We start from the raw sequence: 19,673 nt of genomic DNA, 5'->3' as shown, positions 1-19,673 counted from the left end.
ACTAACATATATGGTTGGTTACTTTTAGTTAAAAAAAACTAAGATTACGATGTTTTTAAGGCATTCAACCTAAAATACAAGAGCTGCGTTAACAATAATAAAATTAAAATGCAAAGTATTTTTCATGATCAACTTTCCTTATATTTTTTATATAACTATGCTATGATATATTTTTATAACACGATATCTGGTTGTCATGGCACTATTTAGTTGTAAACGAGGTAGTGCTTAAATAGTTAAAAGGGCTCATTGTGCGAGAGATTGCAAGTTTGAATCTAAGTAGCACCGACTTAATTAGGGCATCATTAAATTCTCATTTTTTTTTTTTTTTTAAAAATTCCAAGGCGTGGTTAGTAGGCTAGTAGCTATTATTTGAAGCTGACCACTTTTTCAACTTAGAATGTGAAGTCTAACATAATAGACTAATGACTATAGCTACCTCGAGTATAGATAATTGGTTTCGATGAGATTTTCTAGGCAAATTATTTATACCCTTGGAGGACTTTTGACCAAACTAAGCCTCTCATTAACTTATTTATAGTCTCCCTTCCAAACTTATTATTCAAACAAATTTACTTTTACCACGTAAGTAGTAAACAATTAGGCTGAGTAAAACAATGTTAACTTTTTAGTGTTTTATATAAGAGGTAAAATGGTAATCTTATCCTAACTTTTATTTACTTATCACATTAATGCTTCAAAATATGCACACTAATATGAGAATGTGTGATAAAAGTAAGAAGGGTGAGAAGATTTAATATATATTTATCTTATTTAAATCTGAATCTAATATTTTTTTTCTAATTTATCTGATTATAACCTAATAAATCTAATTAACAAAGAAATATTAAGAAATACTCTTCTCACTATATATACTAATATTTTATAGTAACACAGAACTGATAAAATTAGTGTTTTATGTTTGTTAAACGTTTTTTTATTGGGACTATGATATGATAGATTGACTTATCCAAAATAGACCATTTTAATATTAAATTTGAAGAATAAATCATTTAAATAAATAAATTTATAAGAATGGCGTCTTCCCCTCATTGTCAAACAGTAACTATTGGTCAAAGTAGAGTTGAAATTTGCTGTTTGCATAACAATCACATATTTATATTTTTTTATTAGAAAAAAAAACAATCACATGAATAGATTGAAAGGGACACTTTGCCCAATAATTTGACTAGCAAATCTGGGGTTGTTGGATGTTTTAATCAGATTGAATCAGGATGAGTTGAATTAATGAGCTGATTAATATAAACATCTAACGAGTGCAACAATGATCAAATTGCGAAAGGTGAATGAGAAGGGACGAGAGTTACTTTCATCCATTTCATTGTTTAGTTGTTTTAAACAACTTACTTGGTGAAAAGAAGTCGAAACTTTTTTATTCCTTATTTACAATGAGTTATTTCTAGGTGTTTGATCAATCAAAGGAATAAGTCGGGATGAGTATCTCCAATCCCCTATCCAAATTATTGGACAACATGTGAGATATCAAAATAAATATAAGGGTTAAATAACTATTGGCCAAATATAAGGAAAACTCCCCCTCATAGTCAAACAACAAAGTTTAACTATTGAACAAGGCCGAGTACTGTCACACGCATGGGCGGTGAGGGCAAGAGCAGCTAAGAAGCGCGAGGACGACCAAGGTCCTGAGCCGACTGGTGTAAGCTATCGCAATTTGGCGACAAGTAGGAGATGTCGATGGTAGCAATCTCGATGCCATCAATTTTTGAATAAGCCGATGATAGTGAAGAGAATGTTGGAATGAGGATCAAAGATGATAAGAAAAACTAAATTACATCTTTTTTATCCTAATTTAATTAAAGGGTTAAAATAAAGCTATATTTAAATCTCTATAATTTGATTGAAATACACAATGAGAGTATTTAGATCATTTTGAGATTGATTACGTCTAATATGATTGACATGTAAACTAACTCGTCTAATTTTTCTGACGATATACTAATAAAAGGGTGATATTAAAATTTCTTAAAATTTTAGGAAGGACATTGTCAAAAAAGATTTAAGACATTCCGAACATAGACATAATTAAACCTAGATAATTTTCACTTCTACTCCCTTGTCTTTCTTTCTTTCCTTTTTCCTCTACAACTTTGGCCTTTTAAATATTCAAAATTGTCAAATAGATTTAATCTGTCATTAGGGTACTTTGTCACGAGGAGGTATGTTCGATAGGGTTAGGGTTTCGCTACTCTTTTGTTGAAGCTCTCAAGCATGCGATCACCACCTATCGTCGACATTGAGAGAGAGATGAAGGGGAAGGTGACGGCTGAGGGGTGGAACAAGAAAAGAAGAAGAGGGGAGAGGGAAAAAGATAGGCTGGTGAGCACGCGCTCACCTAGGGCGTTTTTGTTTTTTGACGGATTAGTTTTTTACCGGCATTTCTTAAATGTCGGTATTATTCTAGGATATTCCAACATTTATAATTCCGGTAAAACTATAATACAATGGCATATCATCTAAAATTTGTGGCATTTAATAAAATGTCACCATTGTCCACTCAATATGAACTCATTTATGTTATTTTAAATTTTTATTGCCATTTATGGAACGCCGATAATTATATGGGGCATATCTTATTTTTACTGACATTTATAAATGCCAGTACAACTGAGATACTACGGCATTTGATTTCTAATTAGTGACATTTTGTAAATGCCGCTTTAACAATACTTACGCCAACAGTCGACAATAAATGACAGTAAAATTTATTATTAGTGGCATTTATTCGACTGCAGGAATAGTAAATGCCACTATAAGTCATATTTCTTGTAGTGGCGGATAGCCTCATTATAGCTCAATATATATATATATATATATACATACATTAGTAGTTTAGTACCCTTCTTTAACCTCATGTCATCGTCCTCCTCTTTCACCCTAACCCTAGCCATAATAATAAATACTACCACCACTGCAGTAGTCACAGTACCTGCCACTCTAAATCCTAACTCTTTTCCTCTTCTTCAACACTTTGTCCTATTTTAAGAGATGACCCTAAAATTTAGTTGAGAGATAGAAGTATAATTAACCCTAAAATTAGGGATATATGAACCTTGCACATAATTTATTTTACCAACAATATTTATTTGGATGCTGGATTACATAAGAAAGACATGACATTGAAGTCCTATTTTTTTTCTTTTTTAACAACTATAAGTTAGCAAACTAAACTCCCATCTGACCCCCTGTTCCTTGACTGCCAAGCATATATTTCTGTGCCTGATCTCCCACATGATAATAAAACTATTCCAAACCCTAAGCTGGCATTCTCACAGCTTGCCAATTGCCATTGTTTTATTAATCTAGTCAAATCTGAGAACCCTTCAAGAAGACTAATCAAAGTAAAGTAAAGTGCTCACAAAGCCAGAGACTTCAAAAAAAAAAAAGGCCCTTTTAAAATTAGTCTATAAACTTAGTCTTCGTGCAAGACAAACCAAACCCTAACACTTTGTCTTCGTTCCAGAAAAGCCCCTACAAATTCTTCTAATTCTCAGTTCCCCACCACCCCCCACCCAACTTCGGGTTACGGATCCCATTGCACGTGCACCGAAACCTCGGTCCTCATATCTAACATGAGGTGAAGCTGTACCCAAAAGATTAAAGTAATAGTAGTCCCAATAACTCATGCAATCCTGCTGGAATAGGGCTCTATCTCATTGGCAACAGATCATCATATGAACTATTGAACTCTCTCTCTCTCTCTCTCTCTCTCTCTCTCTCTCTCTCTCTCTCTCTCTCTCTCTCTAGTTTAATGTCTCTATCAGAGTCAATACTAATTAGCATAGATTTCTACAACTCATTGAGAAACTATATATATATAGACATATATGATTACTATGCAATATGCATCTTTGAAACTATGGCCAGATGAGTTAGGAGCTCAGTCTAGTTGTTAGCAATGCATAAATTTCAGCAAAGAAGCCCAAAATAATATTAAGAGACTTCAGAAATTAAAAAAGAAACTCCCTAAATTTTGATTTTATTATCATTCACACCCTTACGGGATAGATGTTTATTATTCGACCCACTAAGTTTTACTTAAAATATCTCAAGAACACATTGCTGTTAGTTTTATTATAGTTAATTACTCATATAAATGAGTTAAAATAACTATAGATACAAAATGACCTTGATACTTTTGAATAAGTTTTTTAAGATAAAATTAAATAGAAAACTATATTTTTAAAGTCAAAAGGAGGATATTTTATGTTTTTTATTCTAAAATTATGAATTATATCTATTATATTAATTGTTGTTAGGGTGAAATTATTCAGGATATTCTTTTAAAGAATTAAAAATAAAATGTATGGGTGGAATGATTACTATTCGGTATGAACAATAACAAAATCTAAAGGGAGAGGTGTTTTTATAAATTTCTAAACTATCAAACAAGTAGAGTTTTTTTTTCTCCAAAGTTGATTGTTTACTCACTAGTGACCTGACAATGCATTAGGACATACATTTCCGAGTACACTGCTCAAAATAGTGTTTGGTGAGAGGGAGAGGACGATGCCAGTACTGACTTCTTTGCTGCCTGTGGTGAGAAAGTCCATGTGAAGCTTAGGAGAGCAATGCTTCCACTTCTTAGGCAATAGGCATTCTCATTTACTCAAGCCTTGTCATCATGGTTCCACAAAATTACCTTCCATCTTACTTCCCACTCTTTTTGCATCACAAACTGAAAGCTGCATCAGGAATAGAAGGGATAATGATACTATAGCATTTATTGCAGGTAGGCTTTCTTTGCACATTGACAAGTTGCTTCCTGCAAATTAAGCAGGCAGTTCAGCCACAGCATTAAACAAAGAACAAAAAAAAAAAAGAAATAAATAAAAAAGAAAGACAACTTCATACCATGAGATCCATCCCCGAGGGAAAAAGTACTGTACCCAGGAAAGGAGAGATCTCAATGACAAAGAGAAGAAAAATAAGGAAAATGATGGCTTTTTTGAACAGAAGTGAATAAAATGGATGCAGAAAAGATATTTAAAACTATAGCAGGAAAAAAGGATCAAGATTATATGTATATTGATAAATGGATAGAGAGAGAGAGAGAGAGGGAGGGAGGGAGAGAGAAGATGAAGTTTTTGGGATTTATTTCTGCTGACGTTTCTGCTGCTGCAGCTGCTGGTGGTGATGGGTATGATGACTGTAACTACTGCTGCTGAAACATCTTAATCATTTGCCCTCCTATACCTTTTTTTTTTAATCTCCATCTTGACTTTCCTCTGGGAAGTAGATCAAAACCTGTGACGAGAATTTAAAATGGACAGGAATTAACCAAATCAGCTGTGACCTTCCATAGAGTCAAAGAGTGCATTCTAATGCCTTCATGAGAAGATTTAGAGAGAGAGAGAGAGAGAGAGAGAGAGAGAGAGAGTATATTACATTCTGCACCAAACTCCTAATGTAAGGATCATTATCTCATGCTTCATCCCAAGTAGACCTTGACCTAACCATTAAAGCGCGTTTGCTTGTTCACAACTATAGCTGTTATTGCTTTGTTTTCCCCCTCTAGTTTACAAAAGCCAAGGTGGAATTATTGGTGTTTCTAAGATGTGCGCATGGTTCTTTGTTTGTAATTCTTGTTTTTTGGGTTGGGGGGTGGGGGGGAATGAGGACACAATTATGCAAGTGGAAGCACAAAATAAAAGACAAAATCATGAAGGGAGATTAATAGAACGCTTACCATTTGGGAAGAAGATCTCTATTCTTTGAGCTGGGAGGTAAGAAATGAAATCAAAGATGATATAATAGTGTAAAGTCTCTTGCACAAAAGGAGAGATGAAAGAATTGTATTTGTTAGGAAGGAGGAGGACCAAGACCACTACTCCTTCCCTCATCACTCCCAGCTCTCTGCTGCTGCGACGGCGGTTGCGGTTTCGGTTGCTGGTGGTGAGTCACCGGAAACCCACTCTCATAAGTCTGTGGCGAAACCAACGTCACGCCGGTCGGCTGCCCGGCAACAACCGCCACAGTTGTCCCACCTCCTAATTGAGCATTATACCCTCGCCCATCATACCCACTGTTCAACCTAGCCAGTTCCTGTTGCTGCTGCTGCTCGTAGCCCCTGAGAATCTCATGCTCCCTCGCCATAAATTCCATAACCTGCTGTTGCTGTTGTTGTTCTCGCGCCAACATCTGTGCATGTGACTGCGGCGCAACACCAACTCCGACCCCGATCCCGATTCCGATCCCAGGCACGCCGTACGACGACGGCGAGACCGACGAGTTGGCGCTCCCGCCTTGAAATTGGTGGGCCTGAGACGCGAACATCTGATGGGAAACCATGTTGCCGAAGGCGGCAGGGCCGATATAAGTGGCGAGCTCCTTCTTAGCATTGCATAAGTCATGCTGGATCTGCTTGACCTTGCTCTGGAGGAAGGAGATGTACGAGACGCAGCCGTAGACGGGGTCGCGGAGGCGGGCCTCCGCTTCGTACGCCAAGGAGTTAACGGCGTCCTCGCGCTGCGCCGGGTTGAGCTCGTTCAGGAGCTTCGCCACGTTGCTCGCGCCGAACACCCGGTGCACGTTGGCGAACTTCGTCGGCTGGTCCGGTGGGAAGTAGGGAGAGAAGACGCACCCTTGCGTGCACTTCCGCCGCAAAAACTTGCATGCCGCGCACGGCGAGGTCGACGACATCCCCGACCGACTACCCACTGAACTTTCCTAGAATGGCAAAGAAATCATTTCCGAGCCAATTCGGGCCCAAACGACGATAATTAATTTGATCGCAGACAATAGGGTTGCTTTCTACGTTAGGGTTAGGGTTTCTTTTTTCCTGGAAACTTCTTCAAGATCTCATCACGTACCTAGCGATGGTGCAAGAAGCCTCTCCACCTCCTCTTATGCACAAAGAAGAAGAGATCCGGATCAGATCTCAACAGCTTCGCCTCGCCTTTTCCCAGATCGGACCCTTCAATAGCGAAAAATTACAAACAAAGGTAAGCTATTCTTCCGGAGAAAAGGAAACCGTTCTAAAGATCTCAGCTCAAGATCTCTCGAACGCTTCCGCTCCTCAATTTCTTTTTTCTTTTTACGCTAAAAGAGAGAAGAAAGATTAAAAAAAATAGAGAAGTAGATTAATATAGAGAAAAAGAAAAAAAGGTTTTAAAAAAAAAACCTCGGTCGCCGTGAGATCGATCGAGCCCGCTTTGATAGGACGGATTTGCGCCTCGTCGCGAGGAGAGGAGGTTTCAGATCCCGACGGAAAAGGGAAGAGGAGAAGACGGAATAGAAAAGAAATATGAGAGTAAAATTTTGCAAATACGTACTAGATTTTACCAGATATTATAAAAAGCGAGAGGATCGATGAGAAGACGAAGAGAGGGAAGTATTTATTTATAAGAAAGGAGTCGGCTTTCTTTTATTTATTCTCCCCCACTCTCCTCCATGGCTCCGACGACATCGTATAAATAGTTCTAATTGACGAGATATTGAAAATAGGAGAGGGGAGGAAGGTAGTGAAAACTAAATGGTAAATGCTATCGTGATCCGATGTGTGGCTGTGGTAATCGTGCGCCTCGCTGGATCCAAATGTATAGATTTGCTGCACTCAGGTACCTGGCGCCGACAAAAGGAGCTGCAAGCTCGTGAATGTAGCAAATTACTGCAGTTAGGCATTCATGGGATCAGATCACATATCAGGGTCCGGGGAACCTTATTATAGTCACTTCTTTTAAGAAAATATTTGTTAGACGGAACCAACGTTCACCACGTCGTTCGTTTATTACATGCAGTTGGATGGTTGGGAAAGATTTGATGAGATAAATTATACTATCTTTAGGTGCTACAATCAACTTACCATTTTCGTTTGTGGTCATTAATTTATTTAATTAGATTTTGTTATTATGCATTTACATTTTAATATTAACTTATTTTATTATTGCAATTAGTTTTAGTTTTGATTCTAATTAGTTTGAACTTAATGTGTTTGATTTTGATAATCGAAAAACAAATATTTCATATTACCTTTTTACTTTATATTTTGAAAATATAGATAGTACATTTCAACCACAAAATTTAAATTTGAGATAATCCACATCAGTTTAAGATAATAATTAATGTTACTAGTTTTCGTTAGAAAGGATAATATATGACATTATTTCATTGTTTATCCAAACAGTAGGCTACATTTGCATAGACCTCGCATGGCTTGTGCATAAATTTTTTAATAATAATTGTATACATATCTCTTAAATATAAATTAGGCATATTTATAACTTTAATCATAATTTATTTTTTGGTTGTAAAATATAATAATGTTTTTAAATAAGTTTATACAATTTTTTATGTTTGGTTATTAAACTATAATAAGTATATTAATTATAACAAAAAAAAATTCTTAAAAAATATACATAATTTTATTAAATCATTTTACTAGTGATAAGATTTGGTGTATAAGTTATCATGTGACTTACTTTATATACCCTCTCCATTTTATTTTTGTCTAAAAATAGCCCACTGGCTCAAAAGCTATAGAAACTTTTTTTTAACATAATTATAATTAAAGTTTTTAAAATATCATAACTTCCCATTTATTCATTTAAAAAGGAGCTGAAGAATTAGAAGCATAAGCTCTGGAATTAAAAGTATCAAAGTGAAGCAGCTCTAACAAATCATGAGTAATTTCAAGTTTTCCCAACAAAGCTAGATTGTCTGGGTATTCTCTCTGTGATTAGCCATCTAATCTAATACCTTATTTTGTTGGCAGTACATGTGGAGTTTTTGACCAAACTATTCTTGTTCCAAATTTTTTTTTTATTGAAATGAACTATATTACCAACCGGCCTAATTCGATCCACAATGATTCTAGACTTGATGAAGCTCATAATTTTTTAAGGGATTTATGAACAATCTAACTAACGGATCTTTCTAAATTTTGGATATGTTGCTGCTCTTGGAGAGAGCTTTCTAATGAATCCAAGATCACAGAATTTGGACTGTTAAATATTAAGATATTGATTAAATAGTGGTCGAAGGTCAATTAGATCCTAGCTTAATAGCCCTCCTATAGCTAGATAGATATTAAATTTACTCCTTGGTGTGAAGGGGGAGAAGTTGTTGTAGAAGATGGTGGTTAGAAGCTGAAAAAGATCGGGTAGTGGAAGAAAGGAGGTAGGAGAGGACGACAATGGTTAGAGATAAGTTGAGAATAAGATAAAAGCCAAACTAATTTCAATTATCAGATTCTTAAACTCTAGTTAGGGTCTCCTCCACAGATTTATAGAGGCTCACCCTAGAGACCCAAACAACTAAGTTAAAACCCTAATAAACCAACTAAACTAATCTTCCTTATTTTCTCGGAATAACCTTTCATTTAACCGTTTATCTTCTCGGATTAATCTTTCATTTCTTAGTAGATAGATTTCGAATCTGGAGAAGTTGTAAATACCCTTGTTGTAGATCTGGAGGTTGGAGATCTTATCCAACTGGTTTGATATTATTCAGATATCTCTAGAATATTTTAAGAATATTTTTCCAAAATTATTAACTAATTAAATAAAATCCTAATAGATTCTAACTAAACTAAATAACTAAATAAGATAATTAGACTCAATCTATTGAGCCCAATCTCTCTTTGATGTGATCTAACCTAGTTCGCATCAAACGATCCCTCAAAGTCTCAAACTTATTACTAAATGAGGTCTAATTCACCATGGACCCCATAAAAGTTTTTTTTTTTTCTCATGGTAAATTTGCTTATGTATATAAATCTCGATTAAGTTTGGAATCCCTAGGGGCACTCATCCTTGCAATTCAAAATATCTATAATATTATTTCAATATCATAATTGGCATTAAAATTATTGAGCCCCTTTAGATATTGTTTGTTAGTAAAAACCAAGCTAATGGAGATTGAACTTAATTAGATAAAAAGAAAAAGGCATGGCATTGTATAAAATGCTTAAAATATTTTGAAGGCTATCTAAATTACTGTGTAAAAAATATGATGAAACATCTTTTACGCTCTAAATATCAAGAAATAATATCATAGTCAGTCATTCTGAATATGTTTCAATGTTAGTGCTAAAATTTTAACTAAAGAGACCAATTTTAGAATAGGTATTTATTTGTGTTATTTTTAAAATAAAATGTTTATTCTAATAATAGCTATTTTTATATTTATTTGTAGTCTAGAATAATTGTGTAATTATTACTTTTAATATCGTATAAAGTGAATAAAAAGATAGAAAAATATAATTTATTTTATGAAATATTATGAATAGTGTTTGATTTGATATAAAATAAATTCATGAGATAGATTTTAAAGGTAAAATAGTAATTGAGTTGGTACGTGGTATAAAATATAATTATGATGAATAGTATTTATATTTTAGAATTGAATTATTATGATATTTAACTATTATCCTAGAATAAAGAGTTATATTGTGATAAGAAAAATGTATTCCTAAAGTGAACTAGACTTAAAAAATGTAATAGTAATTATAATATTCTAAAATATTTTATTGATAATTATGTTTAAAAAAAGAAGTAGTAGGTCAAAAAAAAAAAAAACTTAAATAAAGGCAATAACTATGAGCCCATTTGATGCATTGTGTACTAACCACTGTGGTCATATTAGCACATCACAAGTGATAAAAATAATACGAGATCTAATTAAGTTCCCTATAACCAGTTTTCTATTGAGAAATTACTCACATACTAGGTGAGATACCATAAATAATAAGAGTCTCACCTAAAAGTAGAAGGTCTAATTACTTTTCACAATTTATTTTTAACTAAGATGGTCTACTAGTCTCTTTATAAAATATTTTAGTAAAAATTAATTATGGAATATATTGTTTATGTAATAGTTGTTTATATAAGTGGGCAAGCATCAAGCTTTGCACATTCACATGTTAATATAATTTCCACAAAGAAAGATGGCGTGACAGCCACTAAACCAACTAAATCCAGATAGTTTGATAAAAGTTGGTATTTAGAATTAAAATAAAAATAAATAAAATAAAATAAGAGAGAAAGACTTTTCCACAATGTCTATGTTGTTAACAATTATGTTAGTCCTCGTGGCCAGTCTTATTTTTAATTTCTATTACTTAATATTCTTTTACTTGATCTCTGGTAGTGTAATTAGATTCTATCATCAATTAGTTTTTGAATTCCTCTACTTGGAGTTGCAGTGATATTTATTTTTTTTTCCAAAATGTAAGGCTAAAGGTGTGATATAAGCCCCATCACTTGTAGAATAAGAATTAATTTATTTTAGAATAAGCATCTTTATTCTAGTATAATAACTAAATAATATTTAATCTTATTTTAGTATAGTAATTTATTATTCTCTTTCATCTTATTCCATACAACTTTTAAAAAATAATATAATAATAACCCATAATTATTATTTTGCCCCTAAATTAGATAATATTTAATTATAAATCACCTCGGCTACCATTGAGATTCTATCTCTCTTCACTATCTCTTCTATTAAATATTAGTCATCTCAGCTATAGATTTTTTTTGAACTAGTAAATTCTGCAAAAATAAAAAATATTAAGCCCGCGCAATTTATCTGCAGTGCGAGCTTATAACCCTGAATTACACTGCGAGTGCGGACTTATAACGTTGTATTAATTTGTAGTGTCTATTTATTTATTCTAGTGTATGATTATTTTATATAGAGCACAAACTTATAACTTTGCATTATCTCGTAGTTCGTCTTTATATTCTCTAATGCATTGTTATTTTAGTGCGGGCTTATAATCTCACAATGCCTATTTATTCAGTGCATAGTTATTTTCTATAAAGAGTGCAATATTATTTCTACAGTGCAGTCTTATAACTCTATATTACCCCGTAGTTCGTAGTTAGTTATTCATACTGTGAGTATATGAAATATTTTAAGTCTGTAATTTTAATAAAAATTAATATTATTTAAAAAAATATTATTTACTACTATTTTTAATATATAGTCAAGGGTATTTCATCGTTGTGTTTAAAATATTACCAATTCTCAATACAATTACTTTATTTTAATGTCAACTTTATATCACATTAAATATAATTATTATATTTTATACCAGTATTAACTCTTTTCTTCCAATATTAAAAATTAAAATATTTATGTTTATTCTATTTTTATTCTACAAGTAAATGGGGTAACTGAATAAGAGACTTATATATGACAATTAATATTTAGAAACAAAATGTTTATATGAAAAATATGATAGTGTGGAAGATCTAAATATAATAGCACACAATTAAAGTGGAATAAAAATAGCTTAAACATGTACATTTTTGCTTTGTCTTCCTAAGGCAATTTGCAATCAAGATCCATTGCAATATTTTTTAAAAAAAATTTATTCGTTTTGAAATTCCAGGAAGACGCTCATTAAATGCCCACATTAATGGTTGTACTCGTTTGATGGGACTTGTAGGATACGAGGCAATCTCTTTCTTTATTCTGGTAGTAGCCGTCACAGTGTACTTTTAGTTAGTCTACCTAATTCACTGTTATTATTTTTATAGTTTATAATTATTATACGTAATTCGTTGTTTACTCTTTTTAGTTTCACTCTTATAGGTTTTTTTTAAGCTTATTAGATGTATTGTAATACGTAGTTACTCGTTTTTTAGATTCACACTTATATTTATCTCTTTTATAATTTTATCATCCAATTCACAGTTTTTTCATTGTTGTGATGAGATTGAAATGTCAAGGATTAGCTCATAAAATGCTCCTATTAATAATTAGATCTATTCAAAGAGAGATTGTGTATATTTTTGTATTTTAGTTTGCAGTTATTAAATATAATACACAGTTACCTAAATGGTTTTGCAGTTTTTTTTATCGTAATTCATAGCCTTTTCTCTCTTTGAGAGACAAAGCAGCAGTTCAATGGGACTGTGTATGGATACAAAACAATCCTTTACTTTTATTTTGTTAGTAAGTGTGTATTAGATTTTCCTTGCAAATTACTGGTCTTCCTAAAATAATAAAACGATAAAAGAGATAAAAGGAAGTGAAAATAATAATTTTACAAAATTGTGATGTGATCCGAGCCGGATCAAGTCATCTCACGAGAAATGTTGGATTTGCTAGGTTGAACCTTCTTATCCAGATTTAGTCATTACTATTTTTTGAGGATTTCTAGTTTTGAGCTCGAGCGATTGAATGCTTGGTTGATGGTGTTAAAATGTCCAAACTTCGGCCAACGACGTTCGAGCTCAAACCTGAGAGCAACTTTCGACGAAATATTCAAACGCCTAAATTAGAAAGCAGCATCTCTCGAGGTGGTTGAATGTCAATGGCGTTCAAACACCTCGACATTGACCAATGGCGTTCGCAAATCCAAGGGCAGCCTTCGACAAGGTATTCAAACGCTTGAACCTAAGAGCACCCTTTGTCAAGGTGTTTAAATGCCTGGTCAACGATGTTCGAACATCTCGACTCAAGAGCAGACTTCATTGAGGTGTTCAAATGCCTCGCCAATGATTTTCAAACACTTGGACACTACTTTAGTTCTGCTAGGGTTATTTGAATTATTTATTTAGTTTAGGGCTTAATTGATTTTGAGTCATAGGATTAGCCTCCAAACAAATATATTGAGGGCGGCCCATTTTAGATCATGGAAGAAAATATTGATTTGCCTCTATCTATATTTTCTCTTATCTATCTCATCTTTCACGATCTTCCTTCCCTCTCATTCTCTCAATCTAAGTTTGTCATCTGCCTTCTTTATTCGACTGACGTACCTCTCTAGACCCTTAGGATTGACCACTCCTCCCTCCTCTTCCCCTTTAACCCTTAGATCCACCCATTCCATCATGATCTTCTTCATATGTCACTCCATTGCCAACGCCATCATCGACATCATCCTCACCATTCATCTGCCAACATAATCTATGAAAATTCTTGACCGTTACTAGACAAGGATCAATACTAATGACACCTTGCTGAGCGAAAGACAAGAATTAAACATTCACAAACAAAACAAATTTAACATAGAAAAAACTCTTGTCAACCAAGGATAAAAGAATCACGTACATCTTTTATGAGCTTAAATCAAGCACTATAAATATAGCGGTTATAAAAACACTTACAAATTGATTGCAATTACCGCAATTGTCACGGTACTATTTTGTTTGACTCCCCCACAATACACCGCCTCTTGTGCTTACCTCACAACCTAGTTGACTCTTAAGGTCATAACTCAGCCTTGATGACCCTTGAGGCTATCTCAAACATCTTCTTTAATTTTGGATAAAGTTGGTATGGAATAACCCTAATGCCTTCAAAACTTCAATCACCTCCAAGAGCTCACCACTCTTCTCTTTGGTATCACTTTAGTTGGCCTAGAGTGGTGCCCTAACCTTTTTCAAGATCTCATTTTATATGCTCAAAAAGATAGCCTCTAGAAACCCTTAACCAGAAGCAATAAGAGCCATCTTAACAAAATCGTTCGAACGACATCTGGACCATCCAACGATTTGAGTTCCAGCCAATGATATTCCACAGGTTCCGCTCGAACGGTCTTCCAACGTTTGAAGTCTTCAACTAGTCCAGTCGAATGCCTTTCCCACGTTGGATATAGTGAGTTCTTTGAAAAATTCAAACACGTTGGATATAGTGACTTCTTTGAAAAACTCGTTTGAACATTTTTCCAACGTTGAATATAGTAAACTCTATTAGGGAATATAATTAGTTAGTCGGTTACTGACTTGTATCTTTCTTATTAGTTCATTCCTTAATTAGTTACAACTAACTCTATATATATATAGAGGGAAGTTGTCCTGTAAACAAATGGGGATTTCAATTTTTCGATTCATGAGAGAGAAGTTTTCTCTCAAGCTGTGCCTTCTCCAAGCTTTCTCTATTCTTCTTCCCCTCAATATGGTATGAGAGCAAATTGTGCTTTGTGTTGCGATCCACTATTATTAAACTTTCTTAAGCTATTTGGTGTGCTTTCCTTCTTTTTGATATTTTCTTTAGATTGACTACGATGCCGACTTCGGATGATTCTGTGTTGAATTCCAAATCTAGTTTTAGGACTTCGTTGATTGATGATCCTTCTAGTCCCTATTTTCTTCACCACTTTGATAATCCTAGAGTTGTTCTTATTTCGCAATTGCTCACGGGAGATAACTATGCCTCTTGGAATTGAGCAATGCTAATTGGATTATCTGTAAAGGACAAGCTAGGATTTATTAATGGATTGATCACAAAACCTGAAGGTACTGATCTTGATCTTCTTAATTCTTAGACTAGGAACAATAACATGGTTATTTCCTGGATTTTGAACTCAGTTTCAAAAGATATATCTGCTAGCATTATCTTTGTTGAATTTGCACATGAGATTTGGATTGATCTTGGAGATAGGTTTCAATAGAAAAATGGTCCAAGAATCTTTCAACTAAGGAGAGAATGGATGAATCAGATTCTATGAGCACTTATTTCACTATACTCAAAACTATTTGGGAGGAATTAAGTAATTACAAACCTATTTGTACTTGTGGTAAATGCACATGCGGAGGAGTTAGAGACATAGTTGCTCATTATTAGATGGAATATATACTGCCATTTCTTATGGGATTGAATGACTCTTTTTATCAAGTTAGAGGTCAACTTTTGTTGATGGATCCTTTACCTTACATTAATCGTGTGTTTGCCTTGATCTCTCAAGAGGAGCATCAAAGAAAAGTTAGTGTTTCTGCTGCTAACAATAGTTCAAATGCTTCTAATACTATGGCTTTTGCTATTAAAGCCAATTTTTCTGATGCAAATAAGAAGTCCAATGGTGAAAATGGATATAAGAGTCAAAAGAAAGACAGACCTTATTGTACTCACAGTAAAATTTATTTATGGTCATACTATTAGTAGATGCTTTAAGATTTATGGTTATTCTCCAGGATATAAACCAAAACCTTGTGACACAAACTCATCTCATGGTGCTCCTAATTCTGTCAATCAAATCCTTGGTTATGAACAACAACCTAATCAGAGTTCTTCAAGCAAATTTTTCCTGAATTTGAGCCCTATTCAATATCAACGGCTCATGACCATGCTTTCTACTCATTTGACTTCTTCTAACAAGGCCAACACAAATCTTCAACTAAGTACTACAGCTTCTTTTACTACAGGTACTTGCTTCTCTATGACCCTGAGTGAAGTTTTTTCTTCTCCTCACTACTGGATAGTGGATTCTGGAGCAACAAGGCACATTTGTTCTATTGCTTCTGCACTTGTTTCTATGCATCAAATTAAAAACTCTAGTGTTACTCTACCTAATCATACTAGGATTCTAGTTAATTTTTCTAGTGATGTTTAGATCAGCTCAAAATTGATTCTTAAGGATGTTCTTTTTGTGCCAACATTCAAGTTTAACTTATCATCCGCTAGTGCACTAACCTCTGGCACTAAGCTTACTATCAAGTTTCTTCCTGATCACTTTGTTATTTAGGAACTAAGCAGCCAGAAGATGATTGGCAGGGGTGAAAGAGTAGAAGATCTCTATGTTCTTGATGCCACAATACTGAATTCAATCTCTTCTGCTAATGTTAATAATGTTTCTGCCTAAGTTTGGCATAATAGACTTGGACACATTTCTTTTAAGAGATTAGACCGTTTAAAGTCTCAATTGTCTTGTGATGTTCCTAACCTCAATAAAGCTCCACCTTGTTATATTTGTCCTCTTGCCAAACAAAGTAGATTATCTTTTGATTCTCACAATCACTTATCTTCATCGCCTTTTGATTTAGTGCATTGTGATGTTTGGGATCTTATCAAGTTATATCTTATAATGGTTTCAAATATTTCTTGACCTTAGTGGATGATTGTTCCATATTTACTTGGATTTATTTGCTCAAGCACAAATCTGATGTTGTTCCATAATACCCAAGTTTTTAAAGATGGTTGAGACACAATTCAATGGCAAAATTAAAGTGTTTAGATCAGATAATGCACAAGAATTGGTCTTTTCTGACCTTCTCAATTCCAATGGAGTTCTACACCAATTCTCTTATGTAGAGAGACCACAACAAAACTCTGTGGTTGAAAGAAAGCATCAACACCTGCTTAATGTTGCCCAGGCATTGTATTTTCAGTCTCGAGTTCCCATAAAATTTTAGTCTGAATGTGTTCCAGCTGCTACTTTTTTAATCAATCGCACTCTAGCTCCTCTTTTGCAACATAAGTCTCCTTATGAAGTTCTATATCAGACACCTGCGGATTATTCTTCTTTGAGGATTTTTGATTGTTTAGCTTTTACTTTTACTCTCACCGCTCACAAAACCAAATTTGATCTGAGATCTAGAATTTGTGTGTTCCTTGGGTATCCTCCTGGCATTAAGGGCTATTATAAGCTATATGATATTCAAACTAAGCAAGTGTTTGTATCTTGGGATGTGGTTTTTCATAAGAATATCTTCTCTTTTCACATTGTTATTTCACATGATAATCTGGTTAATCATTTTCCAGATTTTGTTTTTCCTCTTTTGGCTTCACATACCGAGTGCTACAACGAATTGGTCCAGTAGCTTATCGGTTGGACCTACCTGAAGGAACTAGGATACATCCGATTTTCCATGTATTGGCATTGAAGGCCCAGATCGGGCCTAACCATGTGGTGGGTTCGACCTTACCCGAACCAATGGAGGAATATGGCCCCATCGAATTGGTCCGAGTCATAGGTCGCAAGAGAAGACACCATGGATCCAGATTGGAGACTAAAGTGCTGATTGAGTGGCTAGGCAAACCTACTGACGAGTCTACATAGGAGCTAGAGTGAGATATTCTGGATCGCTTCCCAAATTTCAAACCTTGAGGACAAGGTTGTGAAAGCGTGGTGGATTGATACGATTCGGACTTCACTGATGTTGTCTTGAGCATGGATTCACATTAGGATTGCTTTTGTTTCTTGTTTTAATGTTTAATTTCTAAGAAAATAAGTTTTCTATAAGTCGCGTTCGAACGCGGGTGGAGTGAGTTTGAACGCGGTTGTGAACGGGTTGTGAGATTGTGCATTGAGCGTTCGAACGCCCCGTTTGAACGCACTATGAATGTCTGCATCGCGTTCGCAAATCTAGAGAAGTAGGAAATAGGCACGTTCGAACACCTGCATCGCGTTCGCAAATCCAGAGAAAAGCGAACTCAGTGAGTTCGAACGCGGTCGGTGAAATTATATTGTTTAGGATTCATTTTGAGTTATTTGGGTTAGCCTCTAAAAGGGATGTGGATGGCAACCAAAAGATTATTGAAGAATTGAGTTTTGCCTTGCCTCCTTCGTCTTCTTCGCTCTTGTTCTCTCAATCCCCGACGACGTGGCTTCTAACCTCTATCGACCGGCCAATCCCTCTAAACTCTTAGGGGCGACCCTCTCCTCCCCTTTCTTCTAATTTATCCAACACTTGCCCTAATCCTTCCATCAATCATAACCCTTCCACCACCACTTTTCACCGGTGCCACCCCATTAACGCTGGTCCTCCACCAACCACCATCATCTTGGATCTCGTGCCTCCATCCACGGATCCTAAATAGACCACCCTGACGTTCATTTACTAATTGGACGATATGTCGATATCCCCACATCCGATTCGCCTGAAACTTAATTTGTGGGAAAGCTCTTTTCTGGGGCTACAATATATCTAAATTTTACTTTAAACTGACAGTGGTATCTTTTGGGATCTTATTACAAAGTTTTATGTTAGATCTAGTCCAGATCAGAGAATTTGAAGGGATCAAACTTTAGCCTAAGGGGAGATCGTATCACATATCCTACAAATCTCTATATGTTGCTTATAGAAACTTTGTTCTCGATGTTTCCTCTCATTATGACCTCAATTTTTTCATCAAGCTGTAAAATATCCTAAGTGAAGGGCTGCTATGCAACTGAGCTTGATGCTATGGAATCCAACAATACTTGGTTCATTACTCCTTTGCCACAAGAAAAGCATTCCATAGGATGCAAATAAATTTATAAAATCAAGTATAAGATAAATGGCACCATTGAGAGGCACACGGCTCGCTTAGTTGCTAAAGGATATACAGAGCAAGAGGGGATCGATTTCATCGAAGCTTTTTGCCAAGCTTGTAATTGTCAAGGTGCTTCTTGCTCTTGTTGCTAACAAACAATGACATTTGACTCAACTTGATGTGAATAATGCGTTTTTAAATGGAGATCTTTTTGAAGAAGTTTATATGGACTTACCTCTTGGTTACAATGTCAATTGGAAAGCTGATTTTCAAGGGGAGAAACTTGTTTGTAGATTTCACAAGTCTATACATGGTCTAAAACAAGCTTCAAGGCAATGGTACTCCAAGTTCTCTCAATCTCTTCCCCAATTTGGTTTTGTTCAATCAAAATGTGATTATTCTTTATTCACAAAAGGAACTGCTTCATCTTTTGTTGCTCTACTCGTTTATGTTTACGATATAATCATTACAAGTCCTAGTGCTGAAGTTATACTCTCTCAAAGAGTTTTTTCATTCCAAGTTTAAGCTCAAGGATCTAGGACCCTTGAAGTACTTTTTGGCCTTGAGATAGCACGCTCTTCTAAGGGAATTGTTTTGTCTCAAAGATATTATACTTTACAGCTTCTTGAAGACACAGCTTGTGAAACTCCATAGGGAGCTCCTCCACTGTCTACAACACAAAACACTTGGACATCGACTTGCTTGGT

General features: G+C 34.8%; 1 protein-coding gene across 2 annotated transcripts; it reads right to left on the bottom strand.

The window, feature by feature from the left end:
• Nucleotides 1–4,388: 4,388 nt before the first annotated feature.
• Nucleotides 4,389–7,469, bottom strand: LOC140783250 (uncharacterized). 2 transcript variants are annotated; one of them, XR_012108122.1, is made up of 4 exons: nt 7,163–7,469; nt 6,852–6,955; nt 4,894–6,698; nt 4,389–4,804 (listed from the first exon to the last, which is right to left on the bottom strand). XR_012108122.1 is itself a non-coding variant. In XM_073130061.1 (3 exons), exon 3 carries the CDS (start codon nt 6,679–6,681, stop codon nt 5,842–5,844), a length of 840 nt encoding a protein of 279 aa, XP_072986162.1. In that variant the 5' UTR covers nt 6,682–6,708; nt 6,852–6,955; nt 7,163–7,432; the 3' UTR covers nt 5,731–5,841. The 2 variants fall into 2 exon arrangements, 1 of the variants encoding a protein (XP_072986162.1); XM_073130061.1 differs by lacking the exon at nt 4,389–4,804 and having other exon boundaries at nt 5,731–6,708; nt 7,163–7,432.
• Between the last annotated feature and the right edge of the window lie 12,204 nt (nt 7,470–19,673).

Source organism: Typha latifolia, chromosome 3 (genome assembly GCF_019914945.1).
Source record: "Typha latifolia isolate L0001 chromosome 3, TyphaL0001v2, whole genome shotgun sequence".
Classification (NCBI taxonomy): Eukaryota; Viridiplantae; Streptophyta; class Magnoliopsida; order Poales; family Typhaceae; genus Typha; species Typha latifolia.
Note: the sequence above shows the minus strand (reverse complement) of the source record. Positions and strands in the feature narration are given on the sequence as shown.